We start from the raw sequence: 19,378 nt of genomic DNA, 5'->3' as shown, positions 1-19,378 counted from the left end.
AATCGCTAAAACTGGAAATGCTAAGAGAAACTCCATTTCAAAAACTTATCAAGGCCAAATTTAAAAATAGACACTGATATTCTTCTAGTGAATACTAATGAAGGGTTATTACCTATTACCTAATTAGTACAAATTGTTCCCTTAAAATTATGCATGACATTGTAGTGAATTGTCAATACTGTGATAAAAAATAAAGCTCTTACACTGTCATAAGAGTCTGAACTCCTGGTTTCCAATCCTATATTGCATTAAGAATACAGCAGGGGAAGAAAACCTAAATGGAAATGTTCTATTATTAGAGGTGAGTTTTTCATTGAAATCCTATGAAGACTTTCTTGTCTGAATGTTCTTTGAAGTTGAACACTTTCTACTTACAAAAACTGGCCGCTATAATTAACTATGTTTCCATTTTAGTGGTGGCCTTCTTCACCCTATCTTAAATCACATAAAGATGTGAGGCCATTTGTGAGATAAAAGGTTTACACAAACCAATTCTCTGACCTGGATATCAGAGGTTTGGCAATCATAAACTCACAAAGAAAACCCTCAGAGCATTTTCAAGGCTATGTAAGAATTTATTTTCTCTTCTGTGGGAAGGGACAGGATTTTCTCTCATTTATACACTGAAGGATATTGTATAATATAATGTATTCGAGTTAAAGAGGAGGAGAAAGAATTAAGAAACATTCTGCCAATTTTATTAAGAAGCCATAATAAGCACATGTATGCACACACAGGTGCACCCACACACACGTGTGCACACACACACACACACACACACACACACACACAGAGTATACACAGCAGAATACAGGCAAAAGAGGAGTTTGGTGACACACACTTCCTGGATATAATCTGGATTCTGCCATTTTTAATCCACGTGGTTTTAAACAATCCACCTAATCTTTCCCAATTTCAGAATCTGTGAAGTTAGGTAAAATCCCTGCAGTAAGAGTTCAAGTATGGAAAGCACAGCACTTAACACATAGTAATCATTTCCTAACTTTACTCTTAACATACTATAGTAGTCAGTATCATTATAGCAGCTAGTTGCCATTTTCAGCACAGCAGAGAATTTTAGCAGCATTTTCTTACCTTTGCACAGCCATGTGATTTCAGTGTTGGTTTTTTTTGTTTGTTTGTTTGTTTTTTACATTGGGCTTTTTTAGCTTTTCATGTCAAATTTTATTTGCATGGAAGAATATCAAAATTTTACAATTTTGATCTATTCTTCCACTTGTTCAGGATGGTTATAAGCTTCCTACAATGTATTTTTCCTGACACATATTTAAGAAGTATTTATTTTCTGGGACCAGCAGATGGTGTAATGGTTACATCACTGGACTCCCACATAGTCAATGGCAGTTCAAGTCCTGGACCTGGTGGCTTAAAACTCACACTGGGTGTATGTGTGTGTGTGGCCAAAATCCTGAGGGAAGAATGGAAGAGAAGGGATTGCGTCATGGCCATTCCCCCTGGGGAAGGGGGCTGATTTCTCTCTTTCTGTCTCTCTGTATCTCTGGTGAACACACGTGCCCTATGGGAAAAATTTCTCTAAAACCAAAAGAACCATATATTGGCTATAGTTTCAATGTGTCTCTTGAAAATTCACGTGTTGAAAATTAGTTGCTATTTCAAGGGATTAAGAAAATAGAAATTTAACCCAACTATGGTGTTAAGAAGTGGGGCCTGTGCGAAGTGATTAGGGATCAAGGTGAGGCACCCTTGATTGGTACACATGGTTTTATAAGGAAACACAGATATGCACACACTCTTGTTCTTGTTTTGTTTTACCCAGATGCAAGTATTTCTGTTATTCATACTGCAATAGGCTTCAGCAGGTAGTGTGGTGCTTAAGGTCTGGACTCCCACATGACAGTCCACAGTCCTAGTCCTGGACCTGGAAGCTTGATTTTTCACTTTCTGTTTCTCTCTGGATAAATTAAAAAATAATGATAATAAATAAAATGAAATAATTCTTTGAAGAACAATAATATGACAGATTAGGACAATATAAAAGAATATTTTAAATAAATTAATTGTATGTACTGCAGTTGACTCTTCAAACAATAATATCTTGTCCTGAATAGCTGACCTGTCTCTACCTAATCAATTCACACTGCAAATAAATATAGTGAGAAAAATTGTAGACAGTCATCTTCAAAATGGTCTTTCTAAAGTGATTTATAAAGGTACGTGTAATTAGAAATCTAGTTCTCAAAAAATGTGACAAAGAGAAGTAACAACAAAGACTTTAGAGCTGAACAGGATTACTCTCATCACTATTTCTATAGGATTAAGAGTAAATATCAGGGGACTGGCAGGTGTTGTGGTGGTTAAAGGCACTGGAGGGATGTAATTCTAGGTAAAAGGAAGTCATTTTAAAGTAGGTAAGTTTAAAATAACACTTTTGGGGGCTAGCAGGTGGCATGGTGGTTAAGGTGCTGGACTTGCACATGGCCAACCACAGTTTCAGTCCCAGACCCAATGACTATGAAAATCACTCCAGGCACGTGTGCATGCATGTCCAAAATCCAAGAGGAGAATGGATTGTGCCATGGCCATCCCCCGGGGGGAGATTTCTTACTTTCCCTCTCTCTGCCTCACTCTACTGAGCACATGTACTCTATGGCAAAAACCTAAATAAATCAAAAACCTATTTATCATAGAAATGGGTTTTTTAAGTCTTGTTGTAATCAATAAGAAGATGATGTACAATTTTTTGAAAGTAATATAGTAAATCCTGAAGTAGAGAAGTACATTTAACTCTAGTAATTTTTTTAAATGATCTATAGCATGAAAACATTCAATTGTCTAAATAAACAAATGTCTCTATTAGTACACAACCTAATTGAATACCCACAGGCTTCATACACAGCAATATTTATTTGCCCATTCAACCATTTTTTATTTAGTATCTACTATGTAATAGGCACTGCCAGTAATACAATGAGTGAAGAAGGTAGATAAGAGTCTTGCTCTCGTAAAAGATAATACAATAGGGATAGCCAAATTTATACACACACACACACACACACACACACACACACATAACTTGACTAATCACAATTTGTTATGAAAGATGAAACAATGGGTTGGAACAGTTTAAGACTGCAGGGCGGCAGTGGAAACAATGGTCTCTAGTATCATTCAAAAATTCCGATGGATGGGAAGAACTACCATTGTATCCTGTAGCCATACTCCTCTGGTCCAATAGTGACACATCTCATGTGGTCTGCTTCCAGGGTTAATCCAGAATCCTTATGCGTACTTTACGACATCAATGACTTTGCAAGCTAATCTGACTCTCCTTTACCAGGGAGGTCTGACATTTTGTCCCAATCTGTCATCATATAAAATAGGTTCAGATGATGAAAATAAAATGTCTTATTGCTTAGAAATAAGGTTGATTAGAACAAGTTGTTTAGATGATATAAATTTTTATAAGATGCAGAGAAGTAACTTAAACTAGTAGAAACGGCATGAGTTTTTTATTCTGTCCGAACCATTTTAGTATTAACTCTCCTACATCCATGGAATCATCATGGGCAAGTCATTCACATCATCATCACCACCCACCACAGCTTTTTTTTTTTTCATCTGTAAGGTGGGAATGTGCTTGAATCAGGGTTTGGGAAATATTAAAAATGGAAGAAATGGAATTTTAGTTATACAAGTGATAAATTAATAATAATATAGTTACCAATAGTATAGTCTAAAGTTGTTATGAAGGTAGTCAGAAAACTTTATCTACTATGAATAATGATTAGTATCAATGAATGACACAAAAAAGTCCCTGGTAGTCACTGAAAAAATAGAAAAGAGTGCCTTTTCTTAGATAAACACATACAAAATGAATGGTGATGGCAACACTTCAAGTTAACTCTTCAGTTTAGAGGTATAATGAGTGTATAATTTTGAAATTCTCTTTGGATTTGGCTTAGTATTGTGTGTGTATGTGTATCACATGTATGGGGGGGGAGATAGTTTTATTTCTCTTCGCTTAAATCCTTTCTATCTTGTTAAAGATGTGCGGTCTTCTCCACTTCTTGAAAGTATCATATTTTATTTTCTCTCTTAAAATATTTTGAGATCTTGTAACCACTCACTACACCAAAATGTCTTGCAAATGGGGCATTTAAGGATGCATTTATAGTGGCTAGGTCCTCTTAGGAATTCAGTGTCTGAAACTAGATTTTCTCCATCCTTTTCTGAAATCAGAGCTATTTCTACCTCTTGTAAAGACTTACAGTCATTCCGGGTACTGCACTTTGAAGGAACAATACCTTTTCCTGGCAATGGGCGGTAAGACCATCAATCAGCCATTCTGTAAGAGTGAAGTAGCTAAGCTTTGTTTTAAAGGAACTGAGATTTACAAACATACTCATTAACACGTGGGCTTAATCTTAACATTTTCAACCACAATATCTATCTCTCACTTATATTTCTTATATTAAGAACTGGAGAAATAGACCCTCTTAGGCACATGGACTGAAGACCCATAAATCGCAGAACACCCTACCGTGTGTGTGGGAGCCCTGGCCGGGACGTGCTCAACGAATTTTTGTTAACTTTTTTTCGGGGTTTTTTTTTTTTTTTTTTTTTTTTTTTTTGCTCCTATGGGATGAGAGATCACAGGTATGAACACAGAATATTAAGGAAATAGTAGCGTGGAGACACGTACACACAGCAGTGCTGGGAGGCTCCAGCATAGGAAAGGGGAGAAGAGAGATATGGGTTAATCAAGAGCTGCTCTCTTGGGAAGATTGCCCCAGTCCTGACTGACGCCTGACATTGATTAATCGATACTCTATCCTAGTGTTTAACAAGTGTTCCATCCAAAAAGTCTTCTGTAATATTTAACTTCACTTCCTTCAGCCTCAATTTATGCACATTTCTTTTGTTCTCTCTTCAAGAGAGCTAGACAGCAGCTACTAAGAAAACACTTTAAATTCATATATCTAAAGGTTTTTTTTTTCTGTCATCCCTCAGCCTTCTCCAGGCTAAAAAAAAACAAACAATAAAAAAATTAATTTCATCATTCCTCAAAAGGCCTATTTAATTTGACTGCTTAATAAATAATAAGCTTTGATATTGTGCTTTAAGTGTTTACTCTTTGGGAAAAAAAGTAATAATTAAAACAGTGATGTGGAAAGAATTTTTTGATTTTTATTTCAAAACAGTATTATAGATCCAAAGCCCATAATAGAATCCTAAGAAATAAATTTATAAAGGAAAATGAACATAAGGATTATTGAGATTATTGAACCTAACACTAGTAGTTATCCATATAAATTATATCAATAAATGATACCGACTGACGCCTGACATTGATTAATCGATACTCTATCCTAGTGTTTAACAAGTGTTCCATCCAAAAAGTCTTCTGTAATATTTAACTTCACTTCCTTCAGCCTCAATTTATGCACATTTCTTTTGTTCTCTCTTCAAGAGAGCTAGACAGCAGCTACTAAGAAAACACTTTAAATTCATATATCTAAAGGTTTTTTTTTTCTGTCATCCCTCAGCCTTCTCCAGGCTAAGTAAAAACAAACAATAAAAAAATTAATTTCATCATTCCTCAAAAGGCCTATTTAATTTGACTGCTTAATAAATAATAAGCTTTGATATTGTGCTTTAAGTGTTTACTCTTTGGGAAAAAAAGTAATAATTTCAACAGTGATGTGGAAAGAATTTTTTGATTTTTATTTCAAAACAGTATTATAGATCCAAAGCCCATAATAGAATCCTATGAAATAAATTTATAAAGGAAAATGAACATAAGGATTATTGAGATTATTGAACCTAACACTAGTAGTTATCCATATAAATTATATCAATAAATGATACCTCTTATTGTTGCATTTTACTTTTTTGAAAAATAAGAAGTCAATATCTGTGTTTTTATATAATAATTTTATGGTATAATTAAAAAAAAATTTGTATTAATGTTTTTTCACTTTAGTATATTTTATAGAAAATTCCATTGCTTTTCTTTGAACCAAATGATACTTTTTGTGTGCCTCTACATGCTACATAGAAATTGATCTGTAATACATGCGGAGTCTCCAAGGGTATATTTAAATTTAGTAATTTTATTGCTAACTGTGAAGTTAATCTGCACTGTATGGGTTCTTTTCCCCAGGAAACTGAAGTAGCAGTTCGAGCTAAACAACCGGATGTGGAAGGGATTTTGTCTAAAGGGCAGCATTTGTACAAGGAAAAACCAGCCACTCAGCCAGTAAAGGTAATGAAGCAACCTCTAGCAATATCCATTACCTCATAATGGGTTATGCTTCCCCTGTTGTACATTTGCCATTGACGTAGTCTATTTATAATCAATGAAATGACTTGTAAGGAAATATTGGCCATACTGTAATAGCAGAGGCAAAACTGTCTTTTTGATCAACATATCCTATTTATATATTGTGATCTTAAGGCTATTAACGAGTCATTGCATTAAAGGACTCATTTCTGTCCTGGTGTGCTGCCATCAATACAAAAAGTAGTCCCACCTTCAAGGTAGATTAAATTCTTTGGGGCTTTATTGCTTTGCTTGCCAGCCTTGATGCTTTTCATATTGTTTGGCTTAATTCAAATCAAGCTACTGCATCATACTGTCTGTCTCCAACAGCTGTAAAGAATCACAATATGGTCTGTGACCTTTCTTTTCTCTGTTGCTCTTTCTTATGAAAGAGGAAAATCGGCATTTGGGCTTTAGCACTTTATTGGGTCAAGAATTTTTAGTGGAATGTCATGTAATTGCTTCTTTCTTTGGTAAAAAGCTGGCCTGGGAAAAGGCTTTCTACTTCTTTCCCATCTCTGTGAACATTTTGAAGTCTAGGGTATGCTTATTCACAGGCTGTTATATTGATGAGAGAGATGGAAAGCCAGGTCGGTTTTCAAAAAAATAGCTAATCAATGGTTTCCATTTGCAAATGAGAGTCCAGTGATAAATAAATGTTAGGTATAGGTTGCCTTATTCTCTGTACCTGACCAAAATTATAATGGCGCCCATTATGATGAAGGTTCCCGAGAGCCTGTAATGGTGGCTGTTTATTGATCGGTCTTGGTTTCTCAGCTAATGTTGCAGGCTGAGATTTAGTGAGCCTCACCCTCATGTTTAAAACTGCTCTAAAACAGTGCAGGTCAATAACCTCATTATACAGAGCCAGTTTGTCCTTGCAAACAACATTACCATGACTTAGACTCTGTCTCTAAGGTCACCGCTTAGTTTTCCTTGTGTTTGGCCCAAGCTTCATTTCTAGAAAATTGTTTGTTTTCCTTACAGTTTACAAGGGACTTTTCCTTAGGTAAATTCAAAGTTTGGGCCTAAACATAATGTCCAAACACCAAATGCTAAATGCCCAGATTTCTCTGTAGAGAGCAACATACATTTCTTGAGGAAGACACTATTCCCACTCCTCAAATATACAGAAAATAATTTGCATCCAGACCTGGTCTTATAATCTCTTATAGTTAACAATGTTTTTGGTATTTAGTTTGGAGAGCTATAGAGAGTTCAAAATCACCATATTTTAGGGTTTCTATTAATGCTCTAAAGAAAGTCAGTCCCCATAGTGGATAACAGGTGACTCTCCTTATAGCAAGCCATGAAATGACTAATAGACCACTACATAAGTCCATTCTATCTGCTCCTGGTTTCTCCTCAAAGACTGTATGCCATGTGAGTATGACTAGGAGCCAGGGTTTGGCACCAATTGTTATAGATTACAAACATGCATTTAATTTGTTTATTACATCTGTGATTTTGTAACACAAATGCACACACACACACACACACACACACACACACACGGAAAAATCTTAATTGAAAAACCAATGAGAACATTTTTCTTTTGATTGTCTGTAAAACAAAGCAAGAAGTTGACACTAACTTATCATACCTCAACTCAGACACTCAACCCCTACACCACTTTAAGGTCAGAACTGGAATCTGCTATGCTTGAGCATACCTGTTTTCTATTGTTGCAGCAGTAATGTAAAAGGGGAATTAGCTTTCTGAAACAAAACAATGAACAAGGAAATATGACTTCCTTTTTTTTAATATATCCTGTAAAACTATTGTTTTGTATATCCTGTAAAACTATCGGCACTGTTTCCCTTTGCTCTTTTCTCCTCTCCTCCTTCCCCATTTCTTCTCAGTTCAACTTATTTAGAAGAAGCAGAGCTTAAGTGAAAACTCACCCTTGTTGTACCAGTTTTCCCTTGGGTTGGGAGAAGCATCAACCTATCAAGTTTGTAGGGGCAAAAGGGCGAGATTGATTTGGAAGTTCTGATGGTGAAGAACTACTTGACTCACACACACCTTTTGAAATGGACCAGGATTTTGGAAACATGTGAACATTAGCCAGTGTTTGTGGTAGCTTGAAACACTGGAGGCTTGAAAAAAGACCTCACAGATTACAACATGGCACCCAGGAATACAAGGCAGAAAGCTGTGAGGGCTATTTCAATCTCTGTATGGATCAAAAACTTCTTTTTAAAGGTTAGGGATGATTTTTCTGAAGGTTGAGCCATTGCTCTGATAGTACATAAACAAAGTGTTTTTCAACTGTAAGTCTATACATAAAAGTTTTAAATTGTGCTATTTTTAAGGCCTCTTTTTCTTAACTCTGAGCTTTCTCAGGCCTTAAGAGAAGGAGAGGAAGGGTCTGAGCAGTCTCCAGTATATATTCATGAAAGAAGTTTGATTTTCTTCTGGTGGGGGGAGTTGCATTTGGAAACTACAGAAATTAAGAAGGAGAAAATGATATTCTTAAAAAAGAAAATGAAAATCCTTCATGATGCATATTGTACATTTAAATGGATAATTAGTATGTCCATGCCTTGCAGACATTCTAATTAAGGACACATCAGAGAACTCTTCTGTTTCTTAGAAAATTGACTGTCTATTGGCACCTCCACATTTTGAATCAAACAGCCCGTCTGCTCAGCTCCCACGCTCACCACCCAAGCTTAGTTCTAACTGGGAACTGGGCTCATCTCTGTTCAGTTTCTTGCCTTTTCCTTCTTCCCTTTATCAACTTCTCTAGGATTTATTTAATTTTCAAAGTTTTTATTTCTTCTTTTTTTCATCTCTGACTAACCAACTTCTTCATTGTTTAATTTTTGTGGACTCCTGTTCAAGGTCAAATATATGTCATGAGACAGTTCCAATGATATAAATGTCCTTTATCTATGATGTAAAATGACTGGAAAAAAAATCTTAGAATTGTGGTTGAAAAACTAAACATCTTTGTTTTACTTTCATCTCTCTTTCCTCCCATCACACTTTTATTTCATTTGATTTGCACATTGTTCCTCTTAACTTCAGAAATTGTTAAAGATTCATTGTATGGGTTAAATGAATTATTTAAAAGTTTGCTAAAGTTTTATCTTTGGTGATAATATTTTATGATAATGCCATTGATGAAATCATTTTAATGTGTTCCATTTTTCAGAGAGTAATACTGGGTCTTCCGTCACATCCCATTTATCAGTTAAAAATCAACAAAGCAATTACCTTCAGTAACAAAAGCAACAACTAGAAAAGAAACCATTTGTTATTTTTTTATTGTTATTTAAGCTCCCTTGAACTTAAACATTGCAATCCCATTTTATTTTATTAATACTTGTTTTTTAATTTAACTTGGAAAATATTCTTTCTCTTATTATTATTATTATTTTTAATTTGGTAGCAGGCACATGTACTCATCAGGGGGAGACAGAAAGAGGAGGGAAATGAGAAAGTACCCCGTATGAGGGATGACCATACTACAATCCCTTCTTCTCCATTTCTCTTCCTGGGATTTTGGTACACACATGCACCCCATGTAATATTTTTTAAAGAATTACTTTATTTATTCAACTTATTTATTCATTTTTGAATTTGACAAGAGAGAAAGAGAGAGAGGAGAAAGAGAGAGAAGAGAGAGGGAAAGTGAGAAAGCAATCTGCCAGGTCCGGGACTTGAACTGTGGTAGGCCATGTGGAAGTCCAGTGCCTTCAACCACCATGCCACCTGCTGGCCCCCACCCAGTGTGATTTTTAAGCCACCAAATTCAGAACTCAAGTCACGCAGTCTGAGAGAGAGACAGAGAGACACAGATAGAGAGACAGAGAGAGAGTTATTTCAAACTCCATACATTAGAACTGAGAGAACTCATGGAATTTTAAATGTCTTGGTTACATGCTGAAGTGATATAATAAAGCCAGCTGGATTGCTTTGCCAACATTTTATATTACCAAAAGAAATCCTGAGACCAGCAGTTAGCATAATGGCTATGTCGCTGAACTCTCATGTCAAGCGCGTTTCGAGTCCTGGACCTGATGACTTAAACTAACGCCAGGTGCGTGTGCGTGCGTGGCCAAGGTCACAAGAGGAGAATGGAGGAGAAGGGATTGTGGCATGGCCATCCTCCCTGGGAGGTGATGAGGTGATTTCTCACTTCTATCTCTCTGTCTGTCTCTGCCTTTCTGGTAAGCACACGTGTCCTACCTATAACAACAACAACAAAAAAAACTCTCCATAAGAAATCCTGTGGGGCCAGCAGGTGTGCTGGTGGTTGAGGCACTGGACTCCCACATGGTCAGTCATGCTTCAAGTCATAGACTTGGTGGCTTGAAAGTCATGTTGGATACATGTGCATGCATACCCCAAAATCCAGGGGAGAGATGAAGGGGAAGGGATCGTGGTATCGCCATCCCCCTTGGGGAGTGATTTCTCACTTTCTGTGTCTGTCTGTCTCTGGCAAGCTCATACACTCTATGGTAAAAACCTAAAAAAACTTGATTAGATAAATCTAATAATGTAATACTATAATTATTTTAAGCAATGTATATTACTTACTGCTCTGGAATTATTTTAAAATGTAACAGAAAAAGTAAGGTATGAGGAGCCTTCAGTATGGCCAAAAGGTTCCATCTGAACCTTTAACACAAAGTAATTGCTGTAGACAAATGGTCAAAAGGGCAATTATAATCTTGCAGGCATCATTTCCTCACATATAAGCCACAAAGTGACAGCATCATTAGTCATTTTCAATTACAGTCAATCACAACCAGGGATGTTTCATTTTCCCAGCTGTTTTGTTGTTAATTAACTAGATTAAGCTGTTTTTATCCCCCCTCCCAATGAGTTTGTTCTACTGCCAACATCAACATCTTAACATTTTCAAGAACTTCCTTAGGGTTTTTTTTTTTTTTGCCTAAGAATATTTAATATATTACCCACAGCAGATGTACATCTTAAGATTTATATATAGTATAGGAGATTGAGTGGTGTCTTGTTGGTCAAAATGTTATCCAAAGAAATATTATTGCAATTATAATAATATTTGGATTTTATACATTATCTATCATGCATATGATCTCATTTACCTGGTACAATTCTTATATAACATCAAATATCAATAGAGAGATAAGAGTCATAAATACTCCCCATAAATGAACAGGTCCATTTTGACAGACCCATTCAATTAACACACGTTCCATGCCTATGACAATAGAGAAAATTAGGAGAGGACTTATAGAAAGAAGCTATCAATATTTGAGATAATTTATAATTTATTAATATGTGAGTAATATTTCACTTTTTAAATGTTTGCTTTCCAAGTGAGGAACAAGCCTTAGACTATAAGAGGTTTGATAATGGTAACATGAGGGGAACCCTAATTGCCTAATGAGAAAAGAAAATTTGTAATAGATATTTGAGCAACTTGTGAACATAAACATTTAAAGGTAAGGATGAGATTGTCAAATGTCTGATTTTTTAAATTTCTTAATTTACTAGCACTTCTGCACTCACAGCCTTACATTTTATAAAATAACACACTGATTTGGAAATATACTTTTACCACATTTACATGTTATGAAACAATTTTCATTCAAACTATCCATATGTACATTCCAGGATTCTAGAGGTAACTTTTTTCTGCTAAGTTATCTGAAATATGATACTGGGACCAGCAGATGGTGTAATGGTTATGGTTACATTACTGTACTCCCACATAGTTGACCATGGTTCGAGTCTCAGACCCAGTGGCTTCAAACTCACACTGGGTGCATGTGTGTGCATGCCCAAAATCCCAAGAGGAGATGGAGGAAAGGGGTTGTGGGGTTGTGGTGTGGCCATCCCTCATGTGGGGTGATTTTTTGCTTTCTGTCTCTGTCTTTCTGGCAAGCACATATGCCCTATAGCAAAAAAACTCTCGTAAAAAAATGATGCCATTAAATCCCCACATGAGGTTGTTAAAGCCCTTTCACCAAAGACTACTAGGAACATATCTATACTCAAAAAATAATAGAAATATTTAGCTTACCGTTGAGGGAAAGAAAGCATTCCAGAGATACTGTGGGGCATTTCAATAAAAGGCATTGAAAAGAATAAGAGGAAGCCATTTCTGGATTAGATGCAGTCAAGAAGCAGTCTGCATGGTGATCATGTATTTTAACAAGATCTTTTTCTAGAAGATGAGAAGATTAAAGTAGAACTAGAATTATAATTGGTAAAAGAACAGAAGTGTTTTTTAATCATTTTTGTGATGGCAGAATGGCCTTGTTTCTCTATTCATCCAAACATGGCCATGGGATGGCCTTGGCTCTGTTTAGTTTATTTTCAGTGAATGATTTCGCTTTCAACTGGGACCAGCACAGATGACTCAGCTTAATATTTTGTCTTTTTTTCTCAGTCGCCAGAGGACACATACATTCACCAGAGACAGAGAAAAAAAAAGGGAGAAAGCACCACAAATAGGACATAGTTATGCTGCAATCCCTTCTTCATTTCTCCACCCTGTTCAAATTTTGGGTACACACACATATGTGGCCGGCATGTTTTTCAAGTGTTGTGCTGGGATTTGAATTGTGGTTAGCCACATCGAATCTAGCTCCTGTCTTAACCAATACGATACAAAGTTGGCCCTGTTTTCTTTTTTCAAAATAACCTTTTAAAGACTTATTTACAATGACCTCTAATATTGGGAATTGTGAGGTTATACATTATAAATAATTGCTAATGATCTACCAACTTTCATCAGCTCCTTTTTACAATACACTAAATTATGTTAGAATACTTGTATAAGCATTCCATACTAAAATTTGGAGGATATTTCAAGCAAACTGTTGTTCGAAATAAAACAAGTGAGATACAAAAGCTCTTTTAAAGTTTTTAATATGAGCTGGCTGACTCTTTTCCTGAGGAAATACTTGGGTGAAAATTCTCAACTTAGGCTACTCAGTAGATCTTGCTTGCAATAGGCAAGCATTTTAGAGATTTGAATTTCTTCTCTGGCCTTTGGTTGTATTAATTGCATTTATAGACACAGACATAGATGTTTTAGTAACACTATTCACATGCATGCCTATGTATGTACAGTCATCAGTGAATTCTTCTATTTATTTCTCATATACTAATAGCATGCCAAACATTAATACAGAAAAAGATGTAACATTTTTAACTTTTAAAAATCCTAAACTCAAATAGAGTTTAAAAATATTTTCCATGTTTTCTTATTTTTAATTTTAAGTTATTTTATACATTCAATTGATGTATATCACTATAACTTGTAAAATGAATTACCCAATGTGAATACACTTCACACCAGTCCAGTTGAAGAAATCATACACACTAAAGTATCAACAGACAATCCTCCATTTCTATGTCCCTTAAATGTCTTGTATCTCTATTTTTCTCCTTGATTCCTTTCCTCTCCCTCTCTCGATCTTCCATCCTCTTCCCACACTGTCTCCAATATCTGTAACTACTTTCCATGCTTCTATATGCTCTAATCTTTCAGTTTCTACTATAGAGTGTGGACAGTCAGTATATATTAAGAGGAGATATATTATATTCCATTTTAAATTTAAAAAGGATAGTTGTATTTGCAAATAACCTTTTCTTATAATTAATTCCTGTTTATCATAAATAAGAAATTTCATGTTGTTTTAAGTAGTTGTCTTAATGTTTAAATAATATTTCCAAATAGTTATACAATGAAAAATAATGCTCAGCTTCCAGATCCCCTATAGTGAAATTAAATTTGCCATTTATAAAGAAAAAGAGGCTCTTTCAGTTTTTGCCTCTAGGTAAAATACAAATCCGTTCTGATGGTTGAGTCTGGAGTTCTTGTTAGGAAAGCCTAGGGCATGCAATTTATTTAACATATTCAAAGTTTTGAAATTCTGGAATCTGGTTAAGAATAAGACTTGATCACTATTATATTACTGATTTTCTTTTTGCAGAGGTTAGTACTCAAACACTTATTTGATTTCCACAAATTTGCTTTTAGATTAACACATATAGAAAATCATTACTTTTTACAAATTTTTACTCAGCATTGCTTAAAGTTTATTAATAGAAACACTGTGTTAGTTGCTACAGCCAAACATTTTTTGCTACCCCAAAGAATTTTCCAGCCTAATAGAAAAGATGAGAGAACAACAACAAAGGGCACTTGACAGAGAAGCAAAAATCAAAACAAACCCGAAAAGAACTTATATAATATATAAATAAACCATTTCAACTCTAGAGCACTTTGGATTCTTGGAGAAATTGCAAGAGTGTTTCTATGATCAGTCAAATGAAAAACTATAGCCATTTCATAAGTGATCTCATTTGCTAATAATTATAAAATACTGGGAAATAGATATACAGTTTGAGCTTATTATACTTTTAAACCATTCCAATATCTTCAGATGTCTATAGAACATTTGGAGTACTGCTTAACTTTAAAAAACCACCTTTACATTTTAAATTATAGTAATTCTTCATCTCTCCATCTGGAAATAACAATGGGAAGGTAACATTTGAGTGAATGGATAGACTTTTTATTTTACTAAAAAGAAAATTGAATATACCAACATGTTATTTTCTAGATAACCAAAACCTAGTTCTTTAAATACTGGAATATTTTTATTGTAACTATTTTAATGAAAACTTTTATTGACTATCTTCTGTTTTGCTTCATTAAGCAGTGCATAATATCTAACCAACAATTTTATAGTACTTTACAGTTCAGAGAGTTCTTTTCACATAAAACATCTCATTTAGTTTCTCCAACAAAGCTATGAGTTAGGTGGTAGTATTATATCCATGTTTCAAGAATGATAAATCTGAGTGACCTATCTGACTTGCCAAGGATCACACAACCAGTAGTAATGAATTATAACGGAAATCCAAGACTTTTTATTCTAAAGTAAAATGTAATTTAAACTTTTCTGAATTTTCAGGGGCATAATTAAAACATCAATTATTGCTCTGTTTAGCTATACAGTGATCCATTAGAAACATGATGAAGTTTGATGAAGAGCACTCCATTAGAAACATGATGAAGTTTGATGAAGATCAGTCTTTCTTCAGTTGAGAGCCATATGAAGTAGCTAATTTGCTTCTAAAAGAAGCCAGACTATATGATAAATATATACCATTAAATTTTAGAATCAAACTCAATCCAGTGAGATGCTTATACATTGTAGAAGAATTTGGAATCAAAACCATGTGTGGGAACAGCAGACTTTCATCACTCTTTGCCCACTCACTCTGGAGCCATATGCTTATTGAGTAAAAGGGTGGGCCGACCCCCTCAGCAGTAGTTAAATTAGTTTCCATTCTCAACCTCAGCCTTTCTCTCATGTACACATACACTCGCTGACCACTGTAGCATATATAGGGGGTTTCCTATAAGATAAATAATGTATAATGGGACTACCATATGTCCACCTGTCATCTCATTACTAAATGACCAACTGCTACATTTTTTTAGTCATAAGCTTTTATGTATATTGCCACCTCCCCATTATCTGTTATGATGTTCTGTTATCAACATGGTTACATCTATTAATATTTGCTCACAGTACTCTGTCCCTGTGAAGTTACTGAAATCTCACAGCGTAACCAAGAGACAAGACATATTGTTTACTAGCCTTTTAATAATACTTAATTTCTAGTGTTTAGGCTCTGATTTGTCACTAATCAGAGGCATTTTTTGCTAGCTTTTTTGGGTTTGTGCCTGATTTTTTTAATAAGTAAGACGAGTTATATTCATTGACATGCTAGTAAATATTTAATAATATGCATTCTGGTCAGAAAATTTAAAAGCTCTGATCTGACATGATATCAGACATAATAGGCATAAATAATCTCAATAACATAAATGACAGTTTAATTAGGAATCGATGAGGTTTTTTAGTAGTTATTACCTTTAACAGTTTATTTAATTTTAAATTTATATAACTTGTTATTAATGGTTGTGTTTTACAGCTAATTCACAAAATTTCTGAAGTATGACAAAAATATCTTTACTCTCATTTTCTTTTCTGCTCTATCCTTGTAAAATATATGTATCATTTATAAGTATGTTTTAAACTGATAAAATCTTAGGTTTCTTAGCTCTTAAAAATTCATAATTGTGTTTTAAAGATCTATCCACATTGCTCTAGATACAGCAAATTTTATTTTTTAGTCTAACGTACTATTTCTTAGTATGTATCCATTGTATTCCATTTTCCTTAGCATACACATCTATTTTGGCCTCAATTCCCCACAATATAGCAATGAACTTTCTTATACTTCCTTGTGCTCTTAGGAAACTGGATAAAACTTCCCTGGCATGCACTGGTATTGGGAGAATCATCAGCAGGGGTTGGTTTGTTTGTTTTTAACATATGCCCACATTTCTGTTGGCAATAAACAGCTACAACTAAAGATGTTGCTTCTCTGCTTTTACTCAACTCTTGCTCATTCCTCAGTTGCCAGCTAGTCCTATTGGTACCTGAATGTGACCTAGTCTAGGAGATTAATTCTCAAACAGTCTAGTTCTGGAATTATACAACTATAATAAAATGATTGCATGCCTAGAAAAATTACATGGAATCTTTGAATTCCTCTGTAAGAACAGGAATCAGTGGTATGTAATTCACATTATAGTCAAGGTGAGAAGAGAAAAATTCAGTGATCTGTTTCTCTTTTCCTTTGTTCAAGTAGACATTTTTATATAATTTGATTCAACTGAGAAATAATTACTGAATGACTATTATTAGGAAGCTATGAACTGGGTATGAAAAGAGCACCATACATACAGTAACTGCCCTCCAAAAGGCATACAGTCTAACTGAAAAGACACATACCAACAGGGTAGACTCATAGATGCACCTTGAAAAAAAGTTTCTCTTCAGCACTTTCCAGCTCAAATCTCAACAGACATATGTGCATACGCACACCCACACTCCTCTATCTTTCTGTATGACCAAAGCCTCTGGTCAGGTCCTGACCACTTCTTGCTTTGATTACTGCATTAGTCTCCCAACTCATGTCTCTGCTCCCTTCTGATAAAGCCTCCACACTGCAAAACACATATCTTATCAGATCACACCTCTGCTGAAAACACTTCTATTCACTCCCTGATTTTAGAAGAGAATTGGATAATCTCACTTTACAAGACCTTAATGAATTGCCATCGGACCTGGCCTAGTAATTCTTTATCATTCCCTAGCCAGACAATTAGGACAAATTCTCTGAATTTTTCTGAGAAGTCTCAGTGCCTCTTGCCTCTGCACCTTTGGACATGCTCTTCGGTCTCTTTGGAATACTCTATCTCTAGCTGGCACTGAAAAGTCACCTTTCTAGAAAGAACTCCAGCTGTCTTTTAAGATCAATTGATGTTAGCTTTATTGGTTCATCTATTGACCTCCCCAAGCTAAATTAAGCACTTCTCCCAACGTGTCTTACTAAAATCATTATAATCCCCTAAAAACTCTGCTATAATTTATTTACATGTCTGTTTTCTCCACAAGGCTGTGAGTGCTTAGAGGTTATTATTTTTGTTATTGTAAGCATAGTAACTGGCATAGAGATTGGCACAGAGTAGCAGCATTTTCTCTCTTGAGTGAATAAATGAACAAATGTTTTTATTGAGTTGATTAGCATTAAACTAATGATTAACTTGAAACCACAACATGTATATATAAAACGTTTCATTTGTGAGGTTGGGTCCATTGTAATTCCTGTTTACTCAGTAGACTTTTAAAGAGTTCATAGTTTCTGGCTCTTCCAACACTGATTCTTCAGACTAGAAATGCAATTTCTGTTCATGGATTCATTTACCAAATCTGACATCAGGAAAATTATTTGTATTCCTCACGACATACGCATAGGGATTTACAAGTGTATAAAAATGCCGCTATTAACCCTCAGTAGATAATGGTAAAGTTTTTCATAGTGCTACTATACTAGTGAGGTATTACTTATTCTTATAGACCACAAATTTCAGTGGCTCAACATAATGGGAGTATTTTTCTTGCTCATTTGACAGTCTAACACAAGTATTCCTGGCCGAACAGCTTTGCTACATGTGATATTCCCAAAACCTAGGTACTGAATGGGTGGTTCAGTGGTAGAATTCTTGCCTGCCAAAACCTAGGTACTGTCTACTTAGGGCTATGCTATTCTTTAGCAGCTTTTTTCAATTAGGGTTTATTAAGAGATCTGTTACCTATTAAAAATGATCTAAAGGCCTATTTCCTAATTTTTTTCAAGGAGAGTACATACTTAGTCCATCATAGATGCTTAGATAGCATGTAAGACATAATGGATGCCTTGGGCTCTTGTCATGGACAGTCAGTATCAGCAGCACCTGGATATTTGTTTAAAATGCAAATCCTTGAGGCCACCAGGTGACGTGGAGATTAAGGCAGCTAGATCCCACATGGCCAGCTGTGTGTTCAAGTTTTGAACCTGGCAGCTCGAAAATCATACTGGATGCATGTATGTACATTCCCAAAATCCCAAGAGGAAAATGGAGGAGAAGGATGATCCCCCACTAAGGGGGTGATTTCTCTTTCTCTCTGTCTCTTTCACAAGTGCACATGCCCTATAGAAAAAATGAAAACAAACAAACAAAAGTGCAAATTCTGACTTGACCCAAGACTTACTGAATCCAAAACTGTGGAGATCAGTATTAAAATAATAAGAAGATCAGTGGTTTAACAAGGCATCTGGAAGATTCTGTTGATCTTAAAGTATGAAAATAACTTCTCTAAGGCATTAGGACTTCATTCTTCCCCCAAGTCTTTTTTTTTTAGAGAGAGAGAGATTTGCCACAGGGCACATGTGCTTGCCAGAGAGACAGAGAGAAACATAAAGTGAGAAATCACCCCCTGGGGGATGGTCACACTGCAATCCTTTCTCCTCTAGTCTCTTCTTGAGATTTTGGTCACACACACACGTGTGCACACACATGCCCAGCATGAGTTTCAAGTCCCCATGGTTGACTATGTGGAAGTCTAGCTCCTTAACCACTATGCCACTTGCTGGTACCTCTTCCCCTGATTCTTGAGGTCTCCTGTAAGAGCTTAGAGTCCTCTGCTTTCAGTCAATGCA

The 19,378-nt window shown here is 35.3% G+C and overlaps 1 protein-coding gene across 1 annotated transcript in view; it reads left to right on the top strand.

Moving 5' to 3' along the window:
• Positions 1–19,378, top strand: part of DMD (dystrophin) — a 1,496,890-nt gene that overhangs the window by 637,412 nt on the left and 840,100 nt on the right. Inside the window, exon 19 of the mRNA XM_027775723.1 lies at positions 6,146–6,247. Within this exon, the coding sequence (XP_027631524.1) occupies positions 6,146–6,247 (102 nt within the window). The remainder of the gene's footprint in view (positions 1–6,145; positions 6,248–19,378) is intronic.

This window comes from Tupaia chinensis, unplaced genomic scaffold (assembly GCF_000334495.1).
Source record: "Tupaia chinensis unplaced genomic scaffold, TupChi_1.0 Scaffold000600_1, whole genome shotgun sequence".
NCBI classification, from domain to species: Eukaryota; Metazoa; Chordata; class Mammalia; order Scandentia; family Tupaiidae; genus Tupaia; species Tupaia belangeri.
The sequence above is the reverse complement of the archived record's forward strand: the minus strand, read 5'-3'. Positions and strand labels throughout refer to the sequence as shown.